Source organism: Anser brachyrhynchus (assembly GCF_964034855.1).
Source record: "Anser brachyrhynchus genome assembly, chromosome: 15".
NCBI classification, from domain to species: Eukaryota; Metazoa; Chordata; class Aves; order Anseriformes; family Anatidae; genus Anser; species Anser brachyrhynchus.
In genome coordinates, this window is record NC_137733.1 from 10,490,711 (window position 1) to 10,513,373 (window position 22,663).

The 22,663-nt window shown below is 37.3% G+C and overlaps 2 protein-coding genes across 21 annotated transcripts in view; one reads left to right on the top strand and one right to left on the bottom strand.

Annotated features, from left to right (window-relative positions):
- RSPH10B (radial spoke head 10 homolog B) overlaps nt 1-12,677 on the top strand; it is a 25,060-nt gene extending 12,383 nt beyond the window's left edge. For 8 of the 19 annotated variants that reach the window (XM_080556591.1, XM_080556584.1, XM_080556589.1 and 5 more), the window contains 5 exons: nt 307-501; nt 1,599-1,650; nt 2,183-2,299; nt 3,452-3,644; nt 4,044-6,333. In XM_080556591.1, coding sequence (XP_080412717.1) covers nt 307-501; nt 1,599-1,650; nt 2,183-2,299; nt 3,452-3,644; nt 4,044-4,251 — 765 coding nt within the window. In that variant the 3' untranslated portion in view covers nt 4,252-6,333. Of the gene's footprint in view, nt 1-306; nt 502-1,559; nt 1,651-2,182; nt 2,300-3,042; nt 3,321-3,451; nt 3,645-4,043; nt 6,334-12,536 lie in introns of those variants that run through there. The other 11 variants (XR_013939650.1, XR_013939651.1, XM_080556594.1 and 8 more) reach the window with 11 other exon arrangements.
- On the bottom strand, nt 4,845-22,429 carry CCZ1 (CCZ1 homolog, vacuolar protein trafficking and biogenesis associated; the record flags this gene model as incomplete). Of its 2 annotated transcripts, XM_080556637.1 has the most annotated exons (15): nt 22,185-22,429; nt 20,467-20,564; nt 20,247-20,340; nt 20,075-20,149; nt 19,009-19,056; nt 18,287-18,370; nt 15,771-15,946; nt 14,538-14,619; nt 12,684-12,745; nt 11,651-11,762; nt 10,989-11,022; nt 10,517-10,634; nt 7,537-7,695; nt 6,322-6,449; nt 4,845-5,193 (listed from the first exon to the last, which is right to left on the bottom strand). In XM_080556637.1, exons 1-15 carry the CDS (start codon nt 22,287-22,289, stop codon nt 5,138-5,140), a joined length of 1,431 nt encoding a protein of 476 aa, XP_080412763.1. In that variant the 5' UTR covers nt 22,290-22,429. The 2 variants fall into 2 exon arrangements, with proteins under 2 accessions (XP_080412763.1, XP_080412762.1); XM_080556636.1 differs by lacking the exon at nt 4,845-5,193 and having other exon boundaries at nt 6,230-6,449.
- Between the last annotated feature and the right edge of the window lie 234 nt (nt 22,430-22,663).

The window sequence follows — 22,663 nt, forward strand, 5'->3', positions numbered from 1 at the left end:
TAGGGACACGGGATAGTTGAAAGCAAGACTTATTATGAGTTATGCACAAGATGAAAATATTTTTTATTAAATTGCAGAGAATTCAGAAACTAATTTCAGTCTCTATGTAAGTAGCGCCACTGAACACTGCCTTTTCCCATTCTCTGTCCATTTTTTGCTCTCCTATGTAACCTTATTACCTTGCATCACTGCAAGTAGTCATGCAGTAGCACAGTGAAACAGGCCAATTAAACTAGTTCATTTTCAAAGACTAATAGAAAAATCTTCATTTAAAACATATTGAATATCTTGTTTACTTTTTACTAGTACACTTACAGCAGAAGCATAATTGGTGCAGACATAAATGATGACATTTCTGAGGCAGTTGAGTTCAACAGTTGCTCATGGTTGTCTTCAAGCAAAAGTGTCATATCACAAGATGACATAAAGAAGCATGAAGTACATAAAAAGCCCATACTGAAAGTTGAGGGTTTGCCATTCATGGGTGACAGAGAAGCCAAGGTAGTTACATGTTCTGAAAGGGGCTAGAATTTCACCTAATATTAAAATGTGTTCCTTTGCCTGAATGCATGTATGAGCCTACAAGTGGGATATTTCTACTGCTAACAAAGCATTTGCTCCTACACATACTCTTAGCTATTTTTATTTAGGATATTGGTTGGTATTTTCTACATAAACGAAAGCAGAAGCCAGTGGTGAATAAAGCTACGTGTGTTACCTCTATTAGCAAGGTGGGGAGTTAGAGGCTGAGAAGTGGGCAAAGAGATTTAGTAGCACCGGAGAAAGTAACTGTAACATACTTCCTAAAAACACTTTTCAGATTTCTTCTGGCAGTTTTTTCAACATCACCACCTTTACAGTTTTGCACCCATTGAGGCTGTATTCTTTTAACCATGGGTAGAATCAGTGAAGTAAAGATACCTGAATATGATTATGGTGAGATTCTTGATATTCCAAGAACAAGAATGTTCTGTTTGATGTCTGTGATTCTAGGGTAAGATACTAAGGATTAGTCAGAGAATTTAGAAACTTCCTGACTTAAGATGAAATAAAACATACCAACACTTTGAAAATGGAACCATGTTTGACCTGAGCTATTGTGAGACTTCTGCTGTCACTTGTCTGAAGAGTGGCATCACTGGGCTACAGTAAAAGCTTGGGATTACAGTAGGAAAGATTTCAAAGGATCCTTCTCAGATACACTTCTAAATAATGATCTTTTCTTTTCACTGAATGTAGTTCCTGTAGTATATTCCTATAGCCAGAAATAGATGACTAATAGAATGTAGCACAGCATATTAGAGCAGGAGCTTTTGTTCTCTGTACTTGTGTCTTTCCTTTACTCTGAAATAGGATAATCCTAATTCCCTGGCCGTTGTCAAAGGCAAAGTGTTGTGACTGTTTTGCTAATATTTGAATGTGTCAAACACTATTGTAAGTTAAATGTTTTGAAATAGGCATAATTGAAGAATGTATTTGGTTAGGAGAGTGCTTTGGGGGTAGATATTTGCATGATCCAAATGGACAATGTAATTTCAATATTTTTTTTTGAACACAAGACAAAGCATTTAGTAACTGAATTTAAGACTTCTTGCCAGCCACCGAGACCCTGTGAAGACCGAGGGCAGTCTCTGCAAGAATTTCTAATGGGTGAGTACTGTAGTTAACCATAAGCATCTATAGGCAGCTACAGATTTAATGATGATTAAAACAGTAGTTAATTGTTGAAACACTTGGATGTATTGTAATTATGGAGGGTAGTGGCATTCAGTTCTGTACTTACGACAAGGTTTACCTCTCCATGTTTAGCTTCCAAAACACGTTATGCTCAGTTAGCTGGGGAAGTTTGAATCTGTTTTGTGCTTTTTAATTGTAAACAATCACGTTTTTTCATTACCAGCCCCCAAAACAAAACAAAAAAACAAATAAAAAAAAAAACTCAGAGGCTTTTTTAAACTTAAATTCTTACTGGTCTGTCCCACTCTTGGGCATGGAAGCAGGAGATTGAACTCTGCACTGTGCATTCATTATAAACAATCTTTTCATTGGTACGGAAGTGTTTCGACCACTAAACAAGCTGGAAGGTTGATGATAATCTGTATTTGTTTTTGCTGAAGATCAAAACAAATACTTAACACACAGAATTACAGATTGAGTCATTTTATTTTTTCTGTGTTTGCAGTACCAGATCCTGTCCTCTCATTCCACACAAGTCATGGAGAAGTCAAAGATGTTTGGTCAGTGTCCAGCTGGGATACAGACAAAGGACAAGATCTCTGTCCAGCAACAGAACTGACAGGTAAAGCAATCCTACTGTCTTAAGATGAACATGCACACATACACACCCCTCATAGCTCTTCAGTTGTGAAATATTATTTGTATATGCAGATTTCAGCTTGTCACAAGAGGGCAGTAAATGAACATTAATTCTGGAGGAAATATTTTGAAGAAAAATTTTGAAAGAATTATTTTAAAGAAAGTGTAACTTAAATGAGAATTTAAAGTAAAAACTTAAATATTATTTCCACAATTTTAAAACACCACATCTTATCTGTAGGGCATCTATAAATTTCAGTTTTTATTTACTCTATGGGAAGCTCAATCTTGGAAAAATAAAAGATATTATGGCTATTTCTTGCATCTTTTACTTATTAAAAGAATTATTATTGTATATTCAGGAATGGCATGCCACCATTATCTGGGTTAAAATGTTTTGTGTTATGACAGGCCAGCATTCATGCAGAAGAAAAATTGCTAAGAGCATTTTCATATATAGAGCCTACTAACTTTCTTGTTACTCACCTTTCTATAACATTGCCCTTCTGGCTAGTTAGCAGTGGCTGTTTTTTGTCTTTGTTAACTTGTTACAAGGGTAAAGAACCCAAATGCAAGAACATAGTAGGCAAGGTGGTTTTTCTGTGTTTTTTTTTTAAGCAGTCCATCATATCTTTCACTGAAATCTGATGACTGAACAGTTAGATCTGAAAAAACTCTATTTTGTAAAGAACAATCAGATGTAACCTAGCCTTTTTTTTTTGACAGCCACAGCAATTGGATGCAATTCTGTTCAGAGAGGCATGCTAATCCCTCCATTCCCCCACGTACGGGAGTCCCAGGTCCTGAACTGTTGTCAGACTACTGCATAATTAAGACATCTGTCATAGGATTAAAGGGAGTGTTTATATTCTTCTGATGCCATTCCCAGAGATGAGTGGCTCTGAAGATCTGCAAAAGGGCCCTCCCCTTTCACATGTATCAGTTCTGAGTTGTCATCTTTTATACCATGCAGAAACAAGCATGTATTCCTCAGATATGAAGAGGTGAGGAGCATAACGATCAGTGCAGCTAGACTTTTCTGTTGCAGGGTATCAGATCTGAAATACTGTAGTCCAACAGGCATTTGAAATATAAATATTCTGTTAAATAAACGTGTTTAATTTGTGTGTTACAGATAAACTAGAAGCCAAAACTGTAAAAGATGAGGAATTTGGTCGGTGGGTTTATCAGGTGCAAATCTTTTTTATAAACAACTTCTTTCCTGCCTACCATCATGAAAAAGCCCTGAGGGAAAAAATAAAAGAAAATCGAATACAGGATGCTGAGTTAGCTGAGCTGAGAAAGATGAAGGATGAAGAGCTGGCAAAGTATGTATAGTATCTTATCTTAAAATATTTTATCTTATATTAGCAAAATTATTGAAAACAGGAAATCCACTGTAATAAAGTAGTATACCATACTGCAACTGGGGAAAAAATAATCTAAATGTAGTAAGCAACATATAGAATGTAACTTGTGTAACTTTATTACTGTCAGGAATAATGAATGCAGGCTCTCTTTAGGTTACAGAACAATCTTTCCTGGTTCTGCTCTGTATAAAGGCAGTCAAGTCAAATGTATTTTTGAATGCTATAAATTGGACTTGAAGGATTAACTAGCTGGGCTTTCTGCTTTTCTACAGTATGACAGCTTATAATGTGAATATATGTGTAGTTGCTTGGCCAGTATAAATCTGCAGTACATAAATATAAACTTTGTTCACTCAGGCTTATTGCTGAAAGAGAAGCAGAAGAGGCAAAAAGGCAGGAAGAGGCCACAGTTGAAAAAGGATCTTTTGAGTCCAACAATACAGCTATTAAGGAGTTAGAGGAGCCTGTTCCACAGTTAGTACCCCCTCCAAAGGAAGAGGCATCCATTGTACCACCCCCTGTTGTTACCAAGGTGCCTGCTGGCGCAAAGAGAAAGAAGAAGTAAATCTTCTGATGAAGCCTGAAACTTCAAGTATGTAAGTATTCTTTGAAGAAAAAACAAACACACCAAAAAACACCTGCAGTAGCATTTAAAACACAAGTGAGATAAAACTGCACAGTATGTTTTCACAGGGAAATTAAACTTCATGGCCAGCTGCTTTAAATGAAGGACTTTGGGAAAAAGAATATGTTAGTTAAATGAGTGTAACCCTTTGCATAAAGAAAACTATTACAAAAGTCAGTGTTTGATGATTAACTAAAACTTCTATCATTGTTAAGCTGGTATAGAATCGATATCCCATATCATGAATGTATGCTCTAAGTAAATGGTTTCTCCGTAAATCATTGTCTATTTGATTGAAATGCTTCATATAAGCAAGTATTTTTGTGGTCCAGTCTGGAGTAGACCTACGTTTAAGTAAGAATTTGACAACAAAAAAGGTGAATCAGGATGAAGGAGAAGCTTTAAAAACAGGTCAACTTTGAACAAATAATTTTCTAGCACCTTTTCTGAGGTCTTGTGTAACCAGTCTAGTTCCATATCACAGCATGACTTTCTGTTAATTTTCTACAAATCAACACAGGGAAACCAAAAGATGCCCTTAAAAGTGTAACAATTATTAATTTTATTTTCCAGTAAAATATTCACATAACATCAGAATGGAATGGTACAGATGAATTCAGACTGGTTTTTAATTAGTTTGCACATAAACATTTTTAAAATCTAAAAATTTTATGATCAGTTTACAGATTTTAGTAGAAATTTTGATTCTTACAAAGCAAGTATTGCTTTACTATTGTCATTATTCCAGTCAATAATATGACTAATAACTTCTCATGTTGAACAAGTGTCTGACATTGACATCTTCAATAAATCAGCCCTTTGCAGATCAATCCAAGAAGAAAATATTATTAAATTGTGTTGCACAAAGTTTCTTCACTTCTTCTGTAAAAAAAAAAAATTTAGAAATCAGTATATTATACAGGAAGTTGTGCAAGAAAAGCCATGGCAAGCATCAAGTAGAGTATAATTTAATTGAAATAGAAAAAAGGAGTTTCCTTGTAGAAATAATAATTTTGTGTTCAGTAAGAGAAGGTTGAGTTAAATCTGAAGTTCCAGACTGTCTGAAAGATAAGTTGTATTGCTTAGTGGCTGAAGTGTAAGTGATTATTTGAGCTTGCCACTGGACCACGTGTCTTAAACTTCTACACTACAACAGCAGAAGACCTAGCTTCCACACAAGGAAGTGTATTAGAACACCTTTTCAGAGGAAGGAAGGATTACTGTAGCCTGTTACAATAGATCAAGTCAACAAAACTTTTGCTTCGTGCTACTTGGCAGACAATGCTTCACAGGTAGCACGACCTTCTGAGTTTATAAGGCGCACTGTTTCTGTATGGCAAATTTGATGCTAAAGGACAATTAGTGGTCATTGTGTAAGTCATGCAACCAGGTCCTCTTTCTAAAATTTAAGTTATTAGGTTTAGGTCATAGAAAAAATATTATTTCCTATCATCCAAATAAGAGCATTGCCTCTTTATTAAAACCGTGAAGCCCCAAATTGCTGCAAGTAATACTCAAACTGTCATTTCTCTTTAAAATCAATCTATTCAAAAGCTTAATGCATCTTAATGTTCATTTGCCCTCTCAGAGCAAATCAGTCTTCAAACAGTCTTAGAAACACCAATACTGGCAGAAGGATCATTGACAGGAGAGACATGATGTATAAGTAAGTTTTATGTCAGTGATTCACGGGTAGGTTACATCAGATGTAAATATTTTCATCTCTCACCTGTAATACACTTCATTAATTACTCGTAAACATCACAAAGTACTCCTCTATTATTTCAAAGAAGAATGACTCATTAATAATTTAAGAATGTTTGATGAATATTTATGTTGTTCTTTTTTCATAGCTGATAGAGAAAGCAGACTAAAACCTGACACAAACTTACCTGGTCTATCATCGATCACTCCCTCTCTAGATTTTGCATGAGATGGATTTTATTACTTTTCCATGGGCATATGATTCAGTAGTAACTGTATTTAAAAGTAATAAAAACCAATCCTTACCATTAACTTCAATCAGATTTGCATTTTTTTGATTCAAAATAACGTACAGTTCTCGCTGGTCAGACTTTTTCCCAACTACCCAGTAATCACTCATTGCCTTCACAATAATTTCCTCATCTTCGTCAACTCTGAAAGAAGTTTCAAAAAGTAAAGAAGGTGGTGGCAAGTTGATAGTCATCAATTTTTCAGTTGTACTAATTTATTAATAATAACATCATAAATTGTAGTGGAGTATCAAGAGATACTAACAGAGTACTAACTTTAACATAATTCATCAATCCAAGACTTCATAAAAAAGCTGCACAGAATGATTGACTCATCTGAAAGCGCAATTCTTGCTTCGTCTGTTGGCCAAACACTCCTGCACTTCGAAGAAAACAGTGTCCATGAAGTTAAGGACATATTTCATCGCATTATGTTTTGCTACACTGTGACCAGGTAACAGAAGGTGGAGATAGTAGACTCTCACCCCATATCAAGTTGTTAAACATAGAACTAAACCAAGCTGAACAACTAGGTCTATTACATAAGGCTGTCACTAACCTGGTACTTCCATAATATGATGAAACTCTGACTTAAAACTGAAAATGAAAAACTTATATAGAGTGGGACTATTGATAGTCCCTAGTAAGAACTATGGACATCACAATCATTTCCCATTTTTATGAGTTTTTGTAGTTCTAGGAAGGTCTCTCCAACCTTGATTTAGATAAGAGGATACTCTTTACAAAAAGCCAGTTATCTTTCCTACAAGCAGTACTGTAGTAACTGCAAGGCTTGTGTTTTATCCGTTGTCCAAACCCTAAAAGCAGCCAGCTATTAAACCCCAGTAGAGGGTTTAATGTAACAGGCAGAAGCAGGTTTTCCTGTCCTTTATGCTACTTATCATGACACTAGATGGACTTAAGTGCAAAAGCACTTGGCTTCAGGCTCCTTCTAAGTTTATTACAGTTACTCTGAAGCTTCACATAGATTAGATATTTTCTTGGATAAATAAAGGGCCAGGACCTCTAAATTATTTTTTTAAAGGACAAGAAAAGTTTATATATGACATAATATTTTGTGTTGGTTAGAAGTAGTAAATATGACCCACATTACACAGTTCCTTATAGAGCTATGAAAGCCATCCATGAACAAAAAGGCACGAAAGCTTCACGCATTTGAAAAATCTACTTGACAGAAGGGGTTACAGGCTATTTAATAGTTAAGCATTACCTAGAGAAGTCACTGTTGATGTCACCAAGAATCTTCATGAGGTCAGGATGTACAGATGCAAGTGATACACTGGGTGTTTTCCTCATGTGAATAGTACTCTTCTCTGCAAGGTTCATGTGATTGAAATAGATAAACTTAAACTGTGGCTCCTTCTCAGCCCTAGGAAGATTCAAAAAAAAAAGTGACTTGCAAGTACTAACGTTCTATAAGCACAAGACTCACAGAAAACATCTATTAACTAAGAAGTGTAAAACTTACTGAGACATCATGAGGTTATTTTCACATTGCAGAGACCAAGTACATTAAGACTTGCAGCAAGATCAAACTTAATTTCAATACTTAAATAAAAATAATAATAAAAAAAGAAAACCTCCAAGACCAGTTTTTCCTCCTCTTAGGCTGCTAAGAAATAGACACAGTAGAGTCTAAGGGCCTGGTCCCACATTCCATCAGTATTTTATTCAGATCTTTCTAATAAACTATTTCTTCCTCCATCATAATTTTGTTTCCTTGCTGTGTCAGCTCAGTCTGCTTTGAAGGGAGATGGGTCTTTAACGTGACTACTTAGGAATTTTTCACTCACATCTTTATTTGTTAAGTCAAAAGGAAGGACTCTTCCTTGATCCAGACAGTTAGTTTTTGACCATCATTTGTGTGGCCCAGGCAAGACTATTTTCAAACTCCTCCCTCAGTTATCCTCCTCCATTTCCTCTTTTATGAAGGTAATACAAAATCTGTCACTTAGAGCTGTAATTTTGGTTTAAGCCACAACAAATTTAGATTGTCAAAAACTGGCTACAGCAATTGGTACTTCAGGCTATGTATTATTCAGAGTCAAGGAGATACTGTGATGACACCAGTCACCTTAGCAAACAACTAGATACCCTTTGTCTCTGTCACCCCAGTGCATTAGTGTCAAGAAACTGTATCATGTTTTCAGGACACTGCGGCATTAAACTTTAAAAGAGATAAAGCAGCCAAAACCAGTCCCAGATGACAGGGAAAAAAAAACACCAAGTTTAATGATTTAGTAGATTGGCACAATTTCAAGTGCATCCTACTCTGTACCCTGCAATTCTGCTGATTTGGCATGCTACCACTATAAAAATTAAGTCTCACACCTATCTTTGATTTAATTCATTTTTTGTTGTTTTATGTGACTGCAGTTCTTGGTTCCACAATTAACAAATCTACCTACAAATAAGTCTTTTTATATGGAGAATAAGCTATAGTTTTAAGATATTTTTCAAATTTTCTAAAGCATTAGCATGCTTTTTCATTTTTTTTCCTTTGTTACCTTAGTTCTGCAAAATGGAAAAATAATAAATCATTTTTTTCCTCGCCTATCATACGTGGCCACACCGAGAAGCAGTAATCCTGAATAAAAGTACTTAAGTTTAAAGCTTGCATTATAACTAACAAATATGTTACTCCAAAAAGAAAAACAAAAAAACCTGTTCAACGTAAGTCATTCTAGTATCTATAACTTTTTCCTTGTAGCATCATTCCCATAAGATAAGGAGCCTAGCTTCAGCATCTTAAATAAAACTTTTGATATCCATCGAATATGTTGCACGGACTTGTGGCTCCAAAGCAACAGCAAGAAAGTTGTCTTTCCTGTGCTCTCACTACCTTTCTATTGGGTTAATGCAGCATGAAAGACAATTCTTGAATTGGACAGTTGGAGGAGGAACTGGAAAATGGGATAAGAGTTGAACCTGCAGGAGTTAAATACAAAAAAAAAAAACAACAGAAAAACACCACCCATCCTGCCCTACAGATGAGGCAGAAACTATGACAAAGTAAGTGTTTCCCTGCCAGGAATTGGTAATTAAAGAGAGCACAAGAACTTCGGACCAAGGGAGTATCTCAACATAACGAAGGGAAGACTAGAACATCAGTCCCATGGAAAAGTCTACACTCAGGCAGGCTACCTTAAGGTAGACTACACTGGATGCTTCTAGGTCTTTCCCCAGGAAGAAATGGGTTATTCAAAGCCCTCTCATCTGTTTATAGGCTACATCTTCCACTTGAAATAAGTGCCACAAAGAGCAGCCCATTATGCCCTGATGTGCCCAGAGGTTTTACATCCATGCTGTCTGATAAACACATGGTGTGCATTTGTAACAGATTTAAGAGTTACATACACTCTGTCCAAGCTGTAGATACATGTGTCTAAGGAAACATTCAGACAGAGCTAGCTGTGTCAGCATCTACTTGGTGTGAAGAAGAAAATTCTCTATTTTTAATGTTACAGAAAATATCAGTTTAGGAAAGCAGAAGTCGAAATCAACAAAAGAAAGGAGGTGGGCAAAAAGCCAGTGATATTTTAAAGAAACTCAAAAGTTCTAGTTGCCCAAAGGCTATCTGTGAACATTAAGAGATCCTGTTTGATCAAGAAAAGTTGCAAAATACAAACTGAAAGTTTTGCAGGAACTGTTATTTCTGTTTCAACATGGCAAGGATGGACAGAAACTACCAGTTCAGTCTGCATTTTTACCATCTTGTATGTATTTCTGGAAGCACAGTAATCCATAGAACTGTGCATCTCCATAGATCAAGCTCAAGTTCACATATGAAAAAAGCAAAACCCAGAAGTTCCACCTGCTGTATCTGAAAAGTCTGTTGACATCTTCGGGGTGAGGCGGGAGAATCTTGATCAATAAATGAGATTTATTATCTTAATATTTACATGATTCTTCTGCAGCAGTTATGCACATAGAAGAAAAAGGCTTCAGCCACACGATAAACATTCATTGCAAAATTAATAACATGTATGTCATTATTTCAAGGAGACCTGAATATGCAACAACAGGAACTTTATAAAGGCTTAAGATGCAGAAAGGCAGATAAACGTCCTAAGACATACGATTTACTCAATGCTTTCAAAGTTTGGGAATCATATTACCATTATAAGCAGTTCATTAAAGCTAATTTTTAACCAACTAAAGCAGGACTGCAACAGAAACATGGTACAAACCCTGATATTCTCTTGTTGATGTTGTATTGTTCACATATGTCTGATGCTAACACAGTAAGTTGAGGCCCAACAATGCTGTCCAGTTTACGGCAAAACTCCAGTGTAGGCGGAATTGAAGCTACATGGCATGTAAAGAAAGGGGAGAGATGAGATTCCCTTCCCACAGTAGAAGGTACAGTTTCTGTAGTTGCTTTCTTTAAACATCCTTGAGAGTCCTGGGACAAACTTCTCAGTTATACCTGTGCACTTTCCAAATCATCCATAAGGTTAACTTTAAGTAATATTTAGTCATTTTATCATGTAAATTGAATTACCTATACCACTGGAACAAAATCAAAAGACTGATAAAAAGCACTCATGAAGAAGTGTCTCAAATAAGAAATTAACTCGAATATTTTCAAAAACAAAACAAGTTGTATGCATTTTGTACTAACTGTGTCTCACTGAAGAAGTGATACTAGTAGGTACTTACCATCAATCATAAAGCAGACAGCTGCACTCATGGCCTGGAACAAAAAAGTTAAAGCAAAAAAACATTTACAACAGGTTACCTCAACTACCTCAAAGTCATTTGACAATAACTCAGTGAAGTCACACATAGGTAAACCAGTTAAATAATAATAATAAAATAATCACCTAGTTTAAAGGTGATTATCCTTACCCTTTAATAGGACAATCTCTTTGCAATCTACCGTAACATGGGATAGTTAGGATTTTAAAATTCCGCCCAGTTTAGAGTGTTTAAGTTGTAGGGGAAACGTAAAATTTGCTACTAAGTGCATTTTATGCAAGGACATATGTCTGCAAGGAATTGCATTTCATTACAAAAAATATTATTTTTTTCTCCCCACAGATTAATGCAATATAAAGCCAGGTATGAAATCATGTAAACTTACTACGGCTGACATTTTGTTTTGATAAAACTTCTTTGTTTTGGGGAGGGTATACGAGAGAGGAAGATGTAGATTCAGGTTTTAAATCTTACTGCTATAAATTCCACAGTTTTCTGTCTCTTTGCTCTAACCTGGTCCTATCAATGCATCTCTTTATGCAGTTCACAAATATTTCACATCATTGGCTTCTCGTATATAGATTCCTAATTCTGAGGAATAATTGCAGAGAAAAATGTAATACCTTATAAACAATTAAATGAAGCTCTTCATAAGTGTCATCAGTGTTAACAAATATTTTGGGGAATCGGCATTTTGCTTCTGGATCATTAAGATTTAAGGGTCCAGTAAGAAACCTATAAAATAATTTAACAGGTCAGATGTGATGAATTCTTGTATTTCAGTTTTTCCTATTTAACAGATGTTTTTGAAACTAGCAATTACTTGCATGCATGAATGGATTTGCATACAGTAAGTTTTCAGCTATCCAGATAGGCACAGAACCCTTTCCTTTATGTATTATCTCAGCACTCTTATTGTCAAAGTATTACTTACATATATGTTCCAGCTACAGAAACAGGATCAGAAAAGCAGAGTAAAAAATGATAAGGAAGTAAACTGCACAGACTGTCAGGTGAACAACAGCCAAACTCCTTCCACATCCAAGTTGTGACTTTAAAAAAAAAACACAACTTTTTTTGTTGCTACTGGGAAGGCATTCATCCTCCACTTTCCAACAGTATATTCAGATTAGCTTTACGTAGAACAGTGATGTATTAGAAGCACTTAACTTTGAGGGGAAAAGCAAGAAAACATGTGCCACTGCTTCTATCACAACACAATACTCTAAATCAGGCAAAGGGAATTATAGTGGTTATAAGAAAGATGTCTGAACCCACAATTATTCAAAATGTTGCCCAGCTGCTTAAGTGCAGAACTCCCCCCTCTGACATACTGAGTTCAGAGGAAAAATAAATCACTAGATACATGCACCTTCGTCTGAAGTGCCTGACTGAAAAGAAGTGTCTGGAGCACTGCCAAAACTTTTCATGCAGTGCATTAAGAACAGTAGGGAAGAAAAGGCTTAATTACTGTTTCTGCATATTTATTTTCCTCTTTTTTTTCCTCAGAGGTCAAGTTTTACATTATACTGACTACTGTGTGACCCTGTGGAATGGACTACATGTGGAACATGTACCCAAAAATAAATTCACTCCTCTCTAACGTTTTGTCCTTGAGGGAAGAAGGAGTAGACGGTAACAGTTATTAAGAGCTACCTTCCATAATGTTGTAGATTTCCTGGCATTTCAGCACGTATTGGAGAATCTCTTCCTGCTAACTGAAGCAAAAAAGAACACAAGAAAAAAACACCTTAGAGGTATTTTCTATTACTCTTTTGTAGGCTGTCTTTATATCATATTATATATAAACTATTGCAGAAAATAATGCTCATGAAGATATATACTCTTTGTGTAACATGATGGAGACAAAGCTATAGAGATGCTGACAGAACAGAACATTCTGATTTTGCATTTATTACTTTGGAGCTTTGCTGGGGGTGGGGAAAAGGATAACTAACTCCATGTGGTCTTAAAGAACTCCACATTCTGTTTAGCCATTAGGCTGATGTGATTTGTTTGCGATACTGAGTATGGTCAGCACTATGAAGTAGGGAAGTATCTTCATTATGCAGGTATGAAACACATCTGAATGAATTCTTCAAAGTGACATACAGGGAAGGCAGGTCTGTTCACCCTGTCTGCTGTGGTCAAGTCCTACATTAGCAACACACACATTAGCTGAGCCCTAACTTTTAATTTGCTGTGCCAAAGCACAGCCTGTACTTCACATTAGGAGGCTGTGCCACACGCTATCTACTACCTGTAGTTATTTACATCAGCCACTTAAGCTCACACACAAAAAATCCTCACTGAAGTAAACAGTTCTGTGTTTACATGATTTTTCTTCTTAGAAGACATTCTGCACTATTCTCTCTGTTTTGTTGTTAGTTATAGTGAGAATCAATTCAAACTGTTAGCACCGCAAATGTTACCTATGTTGCCATAGTCATCTCTGGGAATGAGATCCCTTGCTATTTTTATCATCAAAATTCATATCCTAAGGTGCAAAAGCTCAAATCAAACCTAGGGTTTCCCCTTTTGTTTGTGAACATCATGTAGCAGCTAATTAAATAGCTACAAATACATTTTTTTAAATTCAGGGAACAATAAGCTTTCCCCTCTCCAGCTTCATATGCTAATCCATGGAAGACTGAAACAAACACCCTAAATCAAATGTCTTCTTTTTGTAAAGCTCACTAAAAGCTATAGAAGCTCGCTTGATTCAGTTACAGGAAAAGAAAAAGTCCTGTCAATAAGGCTCGATGACTTCTGAAATTCACCTCAAGCAGTGTGAAAGTTCTATTCATCAAGCACTGAGCTGCTAGACAAAGACTCAGAGGCCAATTACTAGGTATTTGTGCAGCTTAAGGAGTTTCTACAGTGTTGTATATCAAAATTGGTGTATTTGAGCAACACTTTATTAACTGGAAAACCACACACAATTTACTCAATTACTTTAAAAGCTTCCACGACTTTGATCACTAACATTGCACATCTTTAACAGACCCAAACGCATACGTTTTTAAATAATATTGTTTTAAAATAACGCTTCCATTAAAATGCCCTTTTCCCATTATAACAGAAGTATATTGGAAGAGGAGCAAGCTTATTTTGATCCCACTGTCCACTACTCATAAGAGATTCAGCTATACCCAGCTCTGCCTCAAACACTGTAGGCTTTTGCGAAGGTTACAGTTAAGAACACGCAGAGCATTCACTTTTAAGCTTGAGCAGGTCTCCACTGGTGCTATAAGGAGTCATCAGGTATCAACATTTAGGAAATTCCCTATCAGCATCCCTTATTCAAATCATCAGCAGAATTCATACTGTAAGTGATAGGTACAAACATTACTGAGTTTAGTAGAATGCCCCCAAAGCAATAAATCTCAGGCATTCCTAAACTGAATTTTAAGGTGGGTAGGGGAAAAGAGATGCTTCTCTTTGGTATTTTAGGCTTTAGCATTACAAAATAGACAGAAGGAAAAAGAACAAACACTCCCACTATGATACCTCAGGCTCCATGTGTCTTGGAAACAGAGATGTTGTGAGATATTTATACAAAATTCTCATGTCATCTTGTTCCAGTCCACTCCTAGAACATCAAGTAGAGATAAAAATGCAAGTGCTGTTTGTCTTGCAGTGCTCAAGTCACACATTTTCCCCCAACCACAACCCAGGCAGCAAAGCACGCATAAAACTAGGGTAGCAACATTTCAGCGTCTCAGTAGATTGTCCCAGAATATTCATTTTTAATAAGATGTGGTTTGTATTTAGGAAACAAACTAACATCCAAGTTTGCTGTAAAATAGAAGTCGTATCTCCTGCTACTAACTCATATTTGATGTCATAATTACATAGTGTAAGTACAAAGTAGTGGGATTTTTTAAAAAAATTCTTTCAAAAAAAAAAAACAACACAAGATTTCTCATCTGAAACACAGTGCAATTCTCTTATGATTTCCTCACACCCTTTGAAAAATAAAATGTTTAGCTGCAAATGAAGCAGTATGCCCTGAACAACTGTGTCATGTCAGTAAATACCCCCTAGATTAGCTGAAAAGTTAAGTTAGCATTGATTTTGCAAACTTAAATACTTGTCTTTGTTAAAAAAAAAAATAAAAAATGCTTCCTGCAGTATTTTTCACAATGAGGGCTGGGACGTATTAAAGAATAACTAAGTATCAAACATGCTTTTTCAAGGCTTATTACTTTAGTTGCCCCTGCAAAACTAAATACAGATCTATAAATCGGGACTTTTGCTTTGTTTGCTCTGGAAGCTAGGTTAATAAAAGACTCACATTCCTTCCCCAATAACTTTTGAATCTACTTGCCATATTACTACCTAGTTTAAGAGCAGAGATGATAGCTCAAAACTTCCAGAGACTTCACCTTAAGCAGTTTAGTAGGAACAAGACTCACATAGAAGTCCAATCAATATTTGGTAGAACTGCAAAGACCTAAAATTATTGCGGGCATGGAGAGATTCATTGATTTTAGGAGACATAAAATAGAACTACAAGAACAGGCTTATAGCTGCTCCTTAGGGCTACTTGGAAATAATAATTTGGTACAGCTTAGAGATTTTTAAGGCCAAAGATCAAAGACTTTCTTCCACATCACTCTTTCTAGCATTCTGTTTTTGCATTTTCATGCACCTTGTCCACTGATTCAGCTTTGCTATTATGGCACTTATTTATAGGATGATAATTTAAAAACACATAAAAGAAATTATCTTAGTACCTACCAGATAAGCTGATCATTGTAGAGAAATGCAGTATATTTGACTATGTTCAAGCTTTCTTCCATCCTATTAATAAATGACTGAATTTTCAAGTAAGTCATTTTATCCAGTGGAAAGAAGCTGATTCCACAAAATACGTCCAGCAGATCGCAAGATTGTAAGTGCAGTGTCTGCAAGTACTAAGAGGATAATGACAGTTGTTTTTAGAATTCAGAAAATTTCCGATGTGTACATTTAAATGACAAATTTGAGTCTAATTCCCTGTAATCTAGACTAACGATCCAAAAAATCCCTTATAGTCCTGTTTGCCTGAAGTACTCCTTAATGTATCAATGTGATCCAGATGTCAATTTACTACTATTTAATCAGGGACAACAGCTTTTAAGGCTAGCTCAAGATCCTTGGAGAGGACAAGAACACACAGCCCATCATACTACTATTTAATTTCAGAAGTAACTCTGTAGAAATATTAGATCATAGAATTACAGAATAATTCTATGAAATATTTTCACTGAAATATTAGATAAATACATTGGCTTGCAATGTGCAAAAGAAAATTTTTATTATTCTCTTTCCTGATAGATCATAAGCTTTACCAATAGATTTTAAACACACTATCAGACACCCTGGTCTGTGAAAGATGAGTTATCCAGTGGCTCCCTCTACAGTCATTTCACATTACCAAAAACCAAGCTATAAAATAACCCCCATTTTTGAAGTTCACTACTCAGCACTGCATACATTACCACCGTACTAGATTAGTAGGAAACAGTCAACAAAAATTAGTTTCATACACACAAAACAGCATAGCTAAAGCAAGTTGTTATCAAGTCATTACAAAAATCTTTGTCTACCTAGTAAAAAAAAATCTGCATTCAACCAAGCACAGATATTGAACTGCTCAGATCAATCTTCAGCTTTGCAGAATAATTTTATTAGCTTAAAAATTAGAGCTTGTTCTCATTCCATTTAGAAATGCGTATGCTTGTTCACATTTACATATTCCATGGTAGCTACAGACAGTATGACAGGTCTCTGTCACAGTTTATAATCTAAGTCTCATTTCCTTTCACAGTTTCAATGCAGACCAAACCTGCCATCAGCACGTAACCAATTCATTCAATAGGGTTACAATACAGTAATTTGCATCACCAAACTTTCTAAGCATTTCTAATTCCCCAGCAAAAAAGAGAAACAACTTTTCCTTGGATTTGTTTGTTATACTAATCTCAATGACTACTGTTTTATCTTCACTAGGAGCTTGAAAGGAAAACTAATGTTTTAAAGATTATTTATTACTTCCCCTTCTGCCATGCTGTATTTTTGAATGCAGTCTAAGCAAAAGTATACACCAGCAAATCAAACAAATACTCCTTGTGCCAACAGGGTTCATTCTGGGGCCTATGACAGCCTTACAAGAAACAAACATGCAAACAGAAAAATCCAAAACTAAGAAAAACAAAACAAAAAACAAAAAGAAGCCTATCCTAAAATCAGTTTGAATTGTACTTTTTTTTTTTACACTTTTTTCTTAAAAGTTGCTAAGAGAAAAATTTTAAACATCAGTATACAGTGTCTACACTCTATCATTATCAGAGATATCAATATTCAAATCTCTGCAACAAGAGAACTAACTGCTGACAGTAACCCTCCATTTCTTTCCATGCAAATGAGAAGAATGGGGGCAGACAGACACTCGGCTGCTATCTTCTGAAATCAGCTTGATTAAACTTTTAATGTAGGAACTCAAACTTTTGCTAGATGTGACTACTTTACATGAGTTAGATGAAAATATTTGATTTACTTCCTGCTCAGAAATAGAGTTTGCTTTCCATCCTTTTACTAAAACATTTGCTGTTCAAAATTGAAGTTAAATACTGAAGACAAGTTATAAACAAGGTTTATTTCCTGAAACCTTATCAGGCATGACTATTGATCCCACACAGGAAAAAAAATATAGTTAAAAGTCACAACTACCAGTTACTTCACTGTGCTATGGAACTTCAATGTCTGTGCATGGAGGTTGTGGAAACTCCAACCCTAGATACTTTCAAGAGTCAACCAGCCAAAGCCACATGCAATCTAATTTGAATTCAATGTTACCCTACTTTGAGCAGGTGGTTGAACTGGATAGCCTCTCCAGGTTCTTTCCAACTTGAATCATTCTTTAACAGTTTCTCGAATAGGTCTACACAAATGATTATCCCATGAACCATTTCAAACATTAATGCAGAATTTCCAAAGAATGAACATGATTCCATCAGAAAAAAATATTCAATAAGAAAACTCTTCTATCAAGCTATAACTCTGTTTGTGGTTCAACTCCTTTAAAGAATCTACCATGTTAGTAGGAAGCAGGAAGTATTTGGAAAGAACAAGTAACTAGGCTTTTTGTATTGTTGCTACATCTTTTCCACTGCTCATGTTTTAGAGTTACACTGAAGCCACGTAGAGAAAATTTTTACTTTTTATTTCCAATGTAGAATCACACTGTATGTGCCTGAAAAATAAAGTCTTACCCGATGGAAGAATTTCTCTAGTCTTTCCTTTAGAACTTTTACACCTCCATCTTCCATGGCTTTCACAAACGTGCCATTGAAAAGCTAGTGGTTAAAAGAAGTCAGTCAGATAATTGTGTAGTTACATTAATTTCACGTAACTCATATATGAATATAGCTAGATTATAATACAGCTTCTGTTCCTCAGTACTACAGCTCTGCATAGATCTAAATTTACCCCTCCCTTATTGAAAGATCCTCTCTCAGATTTGCAGACTCCAGGTATACATGGCAGCGTGGTCAGAATTAGAGAAGGAAAATAAATTCTCCATTAGTAGAGAAGTTATTTATCTGTGTTGCTTAAACATCTTAATTCATTATTTTCTAAAAGACATTTTAATGGCCTTTATTCAGTATTGTTTCTCCAACAGATAATATAAACATCAAAAGCAAGTGCTTAGTGTCAGAACCGTCCACGAAAGAAGAAATCTGGACTTCATGGAAATTAGAAGGCTCTTATTTTTACTGTAAGCTAATGAACTAACACTGGCAACTGCAACAGCTTTATTTTTTCTCTTCCATCACCACTATTACAGCTTCAGGAATAGTTATTAAGAGTTATTACTGCAGCCAACAGCAATGAGACAAGCATCTCAAAGCAATGATGAGCTTGCACATCCAAATGGTACCATAAGGATCTCTTTCTCTGCCCAGAAGTAGAGCCTCTGTATTATTAACTCTACCTTGTACATGCTGTAGCACTGCTGCAGGACCGAACTATAGACCTTATCCTGCAGAAAAAAAGAGCAAGGCATTAGTATAAGCAGAGGCAGTATTTCAAATATTTTGGCTGAGCTACATGTAATGAACACTCAAAGAGCAGGCACGTGCACAAATTAGAGAAGTTGGTCTCTGAAAAGTTAAATAGCATTTTCAGTCAACATCTAGAGGTTTCTTCATACATATAAGGTACTATTTCAAAGGGAGTCCTTTCCCCCCCTTAAATTTAATACCAAATGTTACTAACTCAAGCACAAGGTATCAGTTACAAATAGTGTATTTCCCTAAGGCCAGTGGTCAATTAAAATGAACCTATTTCAGACCATTATTCTCTTCTTCACATTCAAAGGCTAAAGGAGGTGGGACATCATAGCAAGTTGTTACTGGACTACAATCTTAATGAAAAAAAGACTTTTATTGTTGGATGAAATAGTGACAACACCAATATTTTTCACAGGACTAAATAAGGAACAGCATTAGTATGCATACTGTGATGAACAGAGGCAGCATAAACAACCACCTCTTTACACATTATTCCAGCTGACCAAATACCTTTCCTGCATACAATTAAAGTGGTGTAAAGATACTGCAGTCTGGACAAGAAATCCCATGATAGGTTTGAGCCGTTTGGCTTTCCAGCTTATTAGTAAAGATTACTAGTAGTCTTAAAGTTGTGGAACATGTACTTAAACCTAATAAAGCTACATTTCAGAATCTTACAGGAAACCTATTAAATAAACAGATCCTAAGAAATATTTGCCTATTCCAAGAAAAAAAAGACTCACAGCTGTGCATTTCACTGACGTTTATTAGGTGATCTTGAACTGCCATTTGGATAACTCCCTATCTTGCTGTCTTCTCTAAACTGTATTGAAAACTACTTTGCTTTTTTTCCATTTATGGCTATATGCATATTTTAAGTCAATTTGGCAGCAGTTCAAGAAGAATCAAACTAAGGTATTTCTGTGTTACTCTTAAAATGCAATATAACTTATTTAAAAAGGGGGAGAGGGAAGAGTTCAGTATTACCAGTAATTCTTCTTCCTGATATTCATAGACTGGTTTTCCATCTTTGTGTTTTTCTATTATGGGGTTTCGTACAACCTAGAAGGTGGAACAGGCTGGCATTAGACAATGCAGAATGCATTGAGAACATTCTGATATGATGTTTTAGAAATATGCATATCATATGCATAAGTACCATGACCATCCAGAAATTCTCTTCAGGTTCATGGAAAAATTGTCTATTCTTCTGTGTATGTAGGGATTTTGCAGGTTTTGTTGGACTAAAGGTCCTAGAAAGAAAACATTTATGTAGATATAGATATTTATATACACACACAAAAAGAAAACATATGATTGGGAAATTTTAAGCATTTTGTCTGTGCTAATACAATGAGTTACGCGGTCAGACTTTATACCTTGTGAACTGTACTATAGCTTCACACAGTCCCACATTTCTAATTTTTTCATTCTTTTCTACTTCATTTGGGTGATAGAAGAGAATCTTCTTTTCTTCCTAAAATTTAAAAGAATCAAAGCAAAATGCATTTTAACAGAATCAAAGTTTAAAAACAATCAGAACATGATCTAAGTATTCTTTAACTTCAATCACAGTCTTTTAGGCAGAATTTTATCTTGTACCTAAATAGGCGTCTGTAATAATGGCTAAAAGTCATATTTAAGCATACTTAAGCAGTCATCCCAAGACATTTCAAAATGGTTTATATTTCCAAGGCTACTGAAATAACAGGCCATAACTACTTCACAGCTAGTTCAAAGCAAGGATAGCTTCGAAGCCAGATCAAAGCATGGCCAGCTTGAAAGCTAGCTCGGATTGCTCAGGGCCCTGTCCAGTCAAGTTCTGAGTATCTCCAAGGCTGAAGACTGCACAGACTTTCTGGGCCCTGTTCTGGTGTTTGACCACTTCAACATGAAGAAATTATTTTATCTCATCAGAATTTCCCTTGCTGCAATGTCTTCCATTGCTTCTTAGCCTTTCACTGTGCATCTTCAAGAAGAACCTGGCTCCGTTCTCTCTATAATGGCCCCTCAGGCAGGTGAAGACAGCCACAAGACCCCCTTCCAACACGTTCTGCTTTTCAGACTGCACACACCCAGTTCTCTAAGGGTTTCCTGACACATCAGGTACTGCAGCCTCCTGACCAACAGGGACTCTCCGCTAGACCTGCTTCAGTCTGTCAGTGTTTTTCCTACCCTGGGAAGCCCCAGGGGACCACAGTGCCCACAAACAGAGGGAAGCAACCACTTCTCTTGACCTGCTAATACACTCTCACTCACACAGCCTGGGATGCTGTTGGTTTTCACTACCACAAGGGCACACTGCTGATTCATGTACAACCTGTTGTTCACTAGGACTCCCTGGTCCTGTTCTGCAAAGCTGCTTTCTAACCAGCCAGCCCATGCTGCGTGAGATTGTTTTGTCCCATATGCAGGGCTTTGCATTTGCTTTTGTTGAACTTCGTGAGGTTTCTGGTAGCTGTTTCCCCAGCTCGCTGAGGGTCCCTCCAAGCAGCAGCCCTGCCCTCCAGCACATCAACGGCTTCCCCCCAGCTTCAAGCCATCCACGGACTCATTGAGGGTGCAGTCCGCCCCGTCAGTCACTAATAAGTAAGTACAGGCACAGCCCTGCGCAAAAGCACTACTAAAACTACAGGCTATCACACAAATCGTACAATGCGTTATTATCTAAAAATACAGATTCTGGCTTATTAAAATCAAAAATCACAGTGGCATGAGCACTGTGATGCTAGTGCTAACTAGCAATAGCTTAGATTTAGCTAAATTAATGACTGAGGTTTTTTACCAGATTATAGCGATTGAAAGAAGTATTTTAGAAGAAGTTACCACATCAGTAAAACACAGTACTTAACAGACCACCTGCAATATTTTACATGCTACCACTGACAACACCTTGGTTACTGCTTTGCCTGAAGCAGGACATGGCCAGAGGAAGGCTGCCGCAGGAGCCAGGGGAAGCGGTAATCCCGCGGCCCCCAGGGCCTCACAGAGGGGCAGCCGAGCCCCGACAGCCGCCCCAGGGCCGGGACAGCACCGGAGGGCCCCCAAACCCTTCTCGCCCCGCAGCCCCGAGCCGCGGCGTCCCTCCCTCCGGTACCTCTCCCTCTTTGGGCCCCAGCTTGGGGTTGTAGATGAAGAAACTGAGCAGGGTCGGAGCGAGCTGCTTCTCCTGGGCGGCTCCCCCCGCCGCCGCCGTCGCCATACCGAGCTGGAAGCGAGCGCGCCTGGGGCCGGCCGCCGCCGCCACACACCATCAGGGAGCAGCCCAGGGCCCTCCGCCGGCACCGGCACCAGCCCCACACCGCTTCCGCCTTCTCCCCCGCCCCGGAACAGCACGGCACGGCGCGGGAAGTGCTCCCGTGCCCGGCGGGACACGGCGCTCCCCAGCGCCACCGCCGGCGGGGAGAGAGAGGTGGCCGTCGCCGGGCAGCCCTGCCTCGGGCACGGCCCGGTGGTGTGAGGGGCAGCGGGAGTCGGGGAGCGGGGCGGGAGTCCCCCTCAGCGAGAGGTGATCCCCAAGCCCTGCTGGAGCCTCCAGCAGCCCCTCTGCAGGCGAGAGGTTCCTGAGAGGTTTGG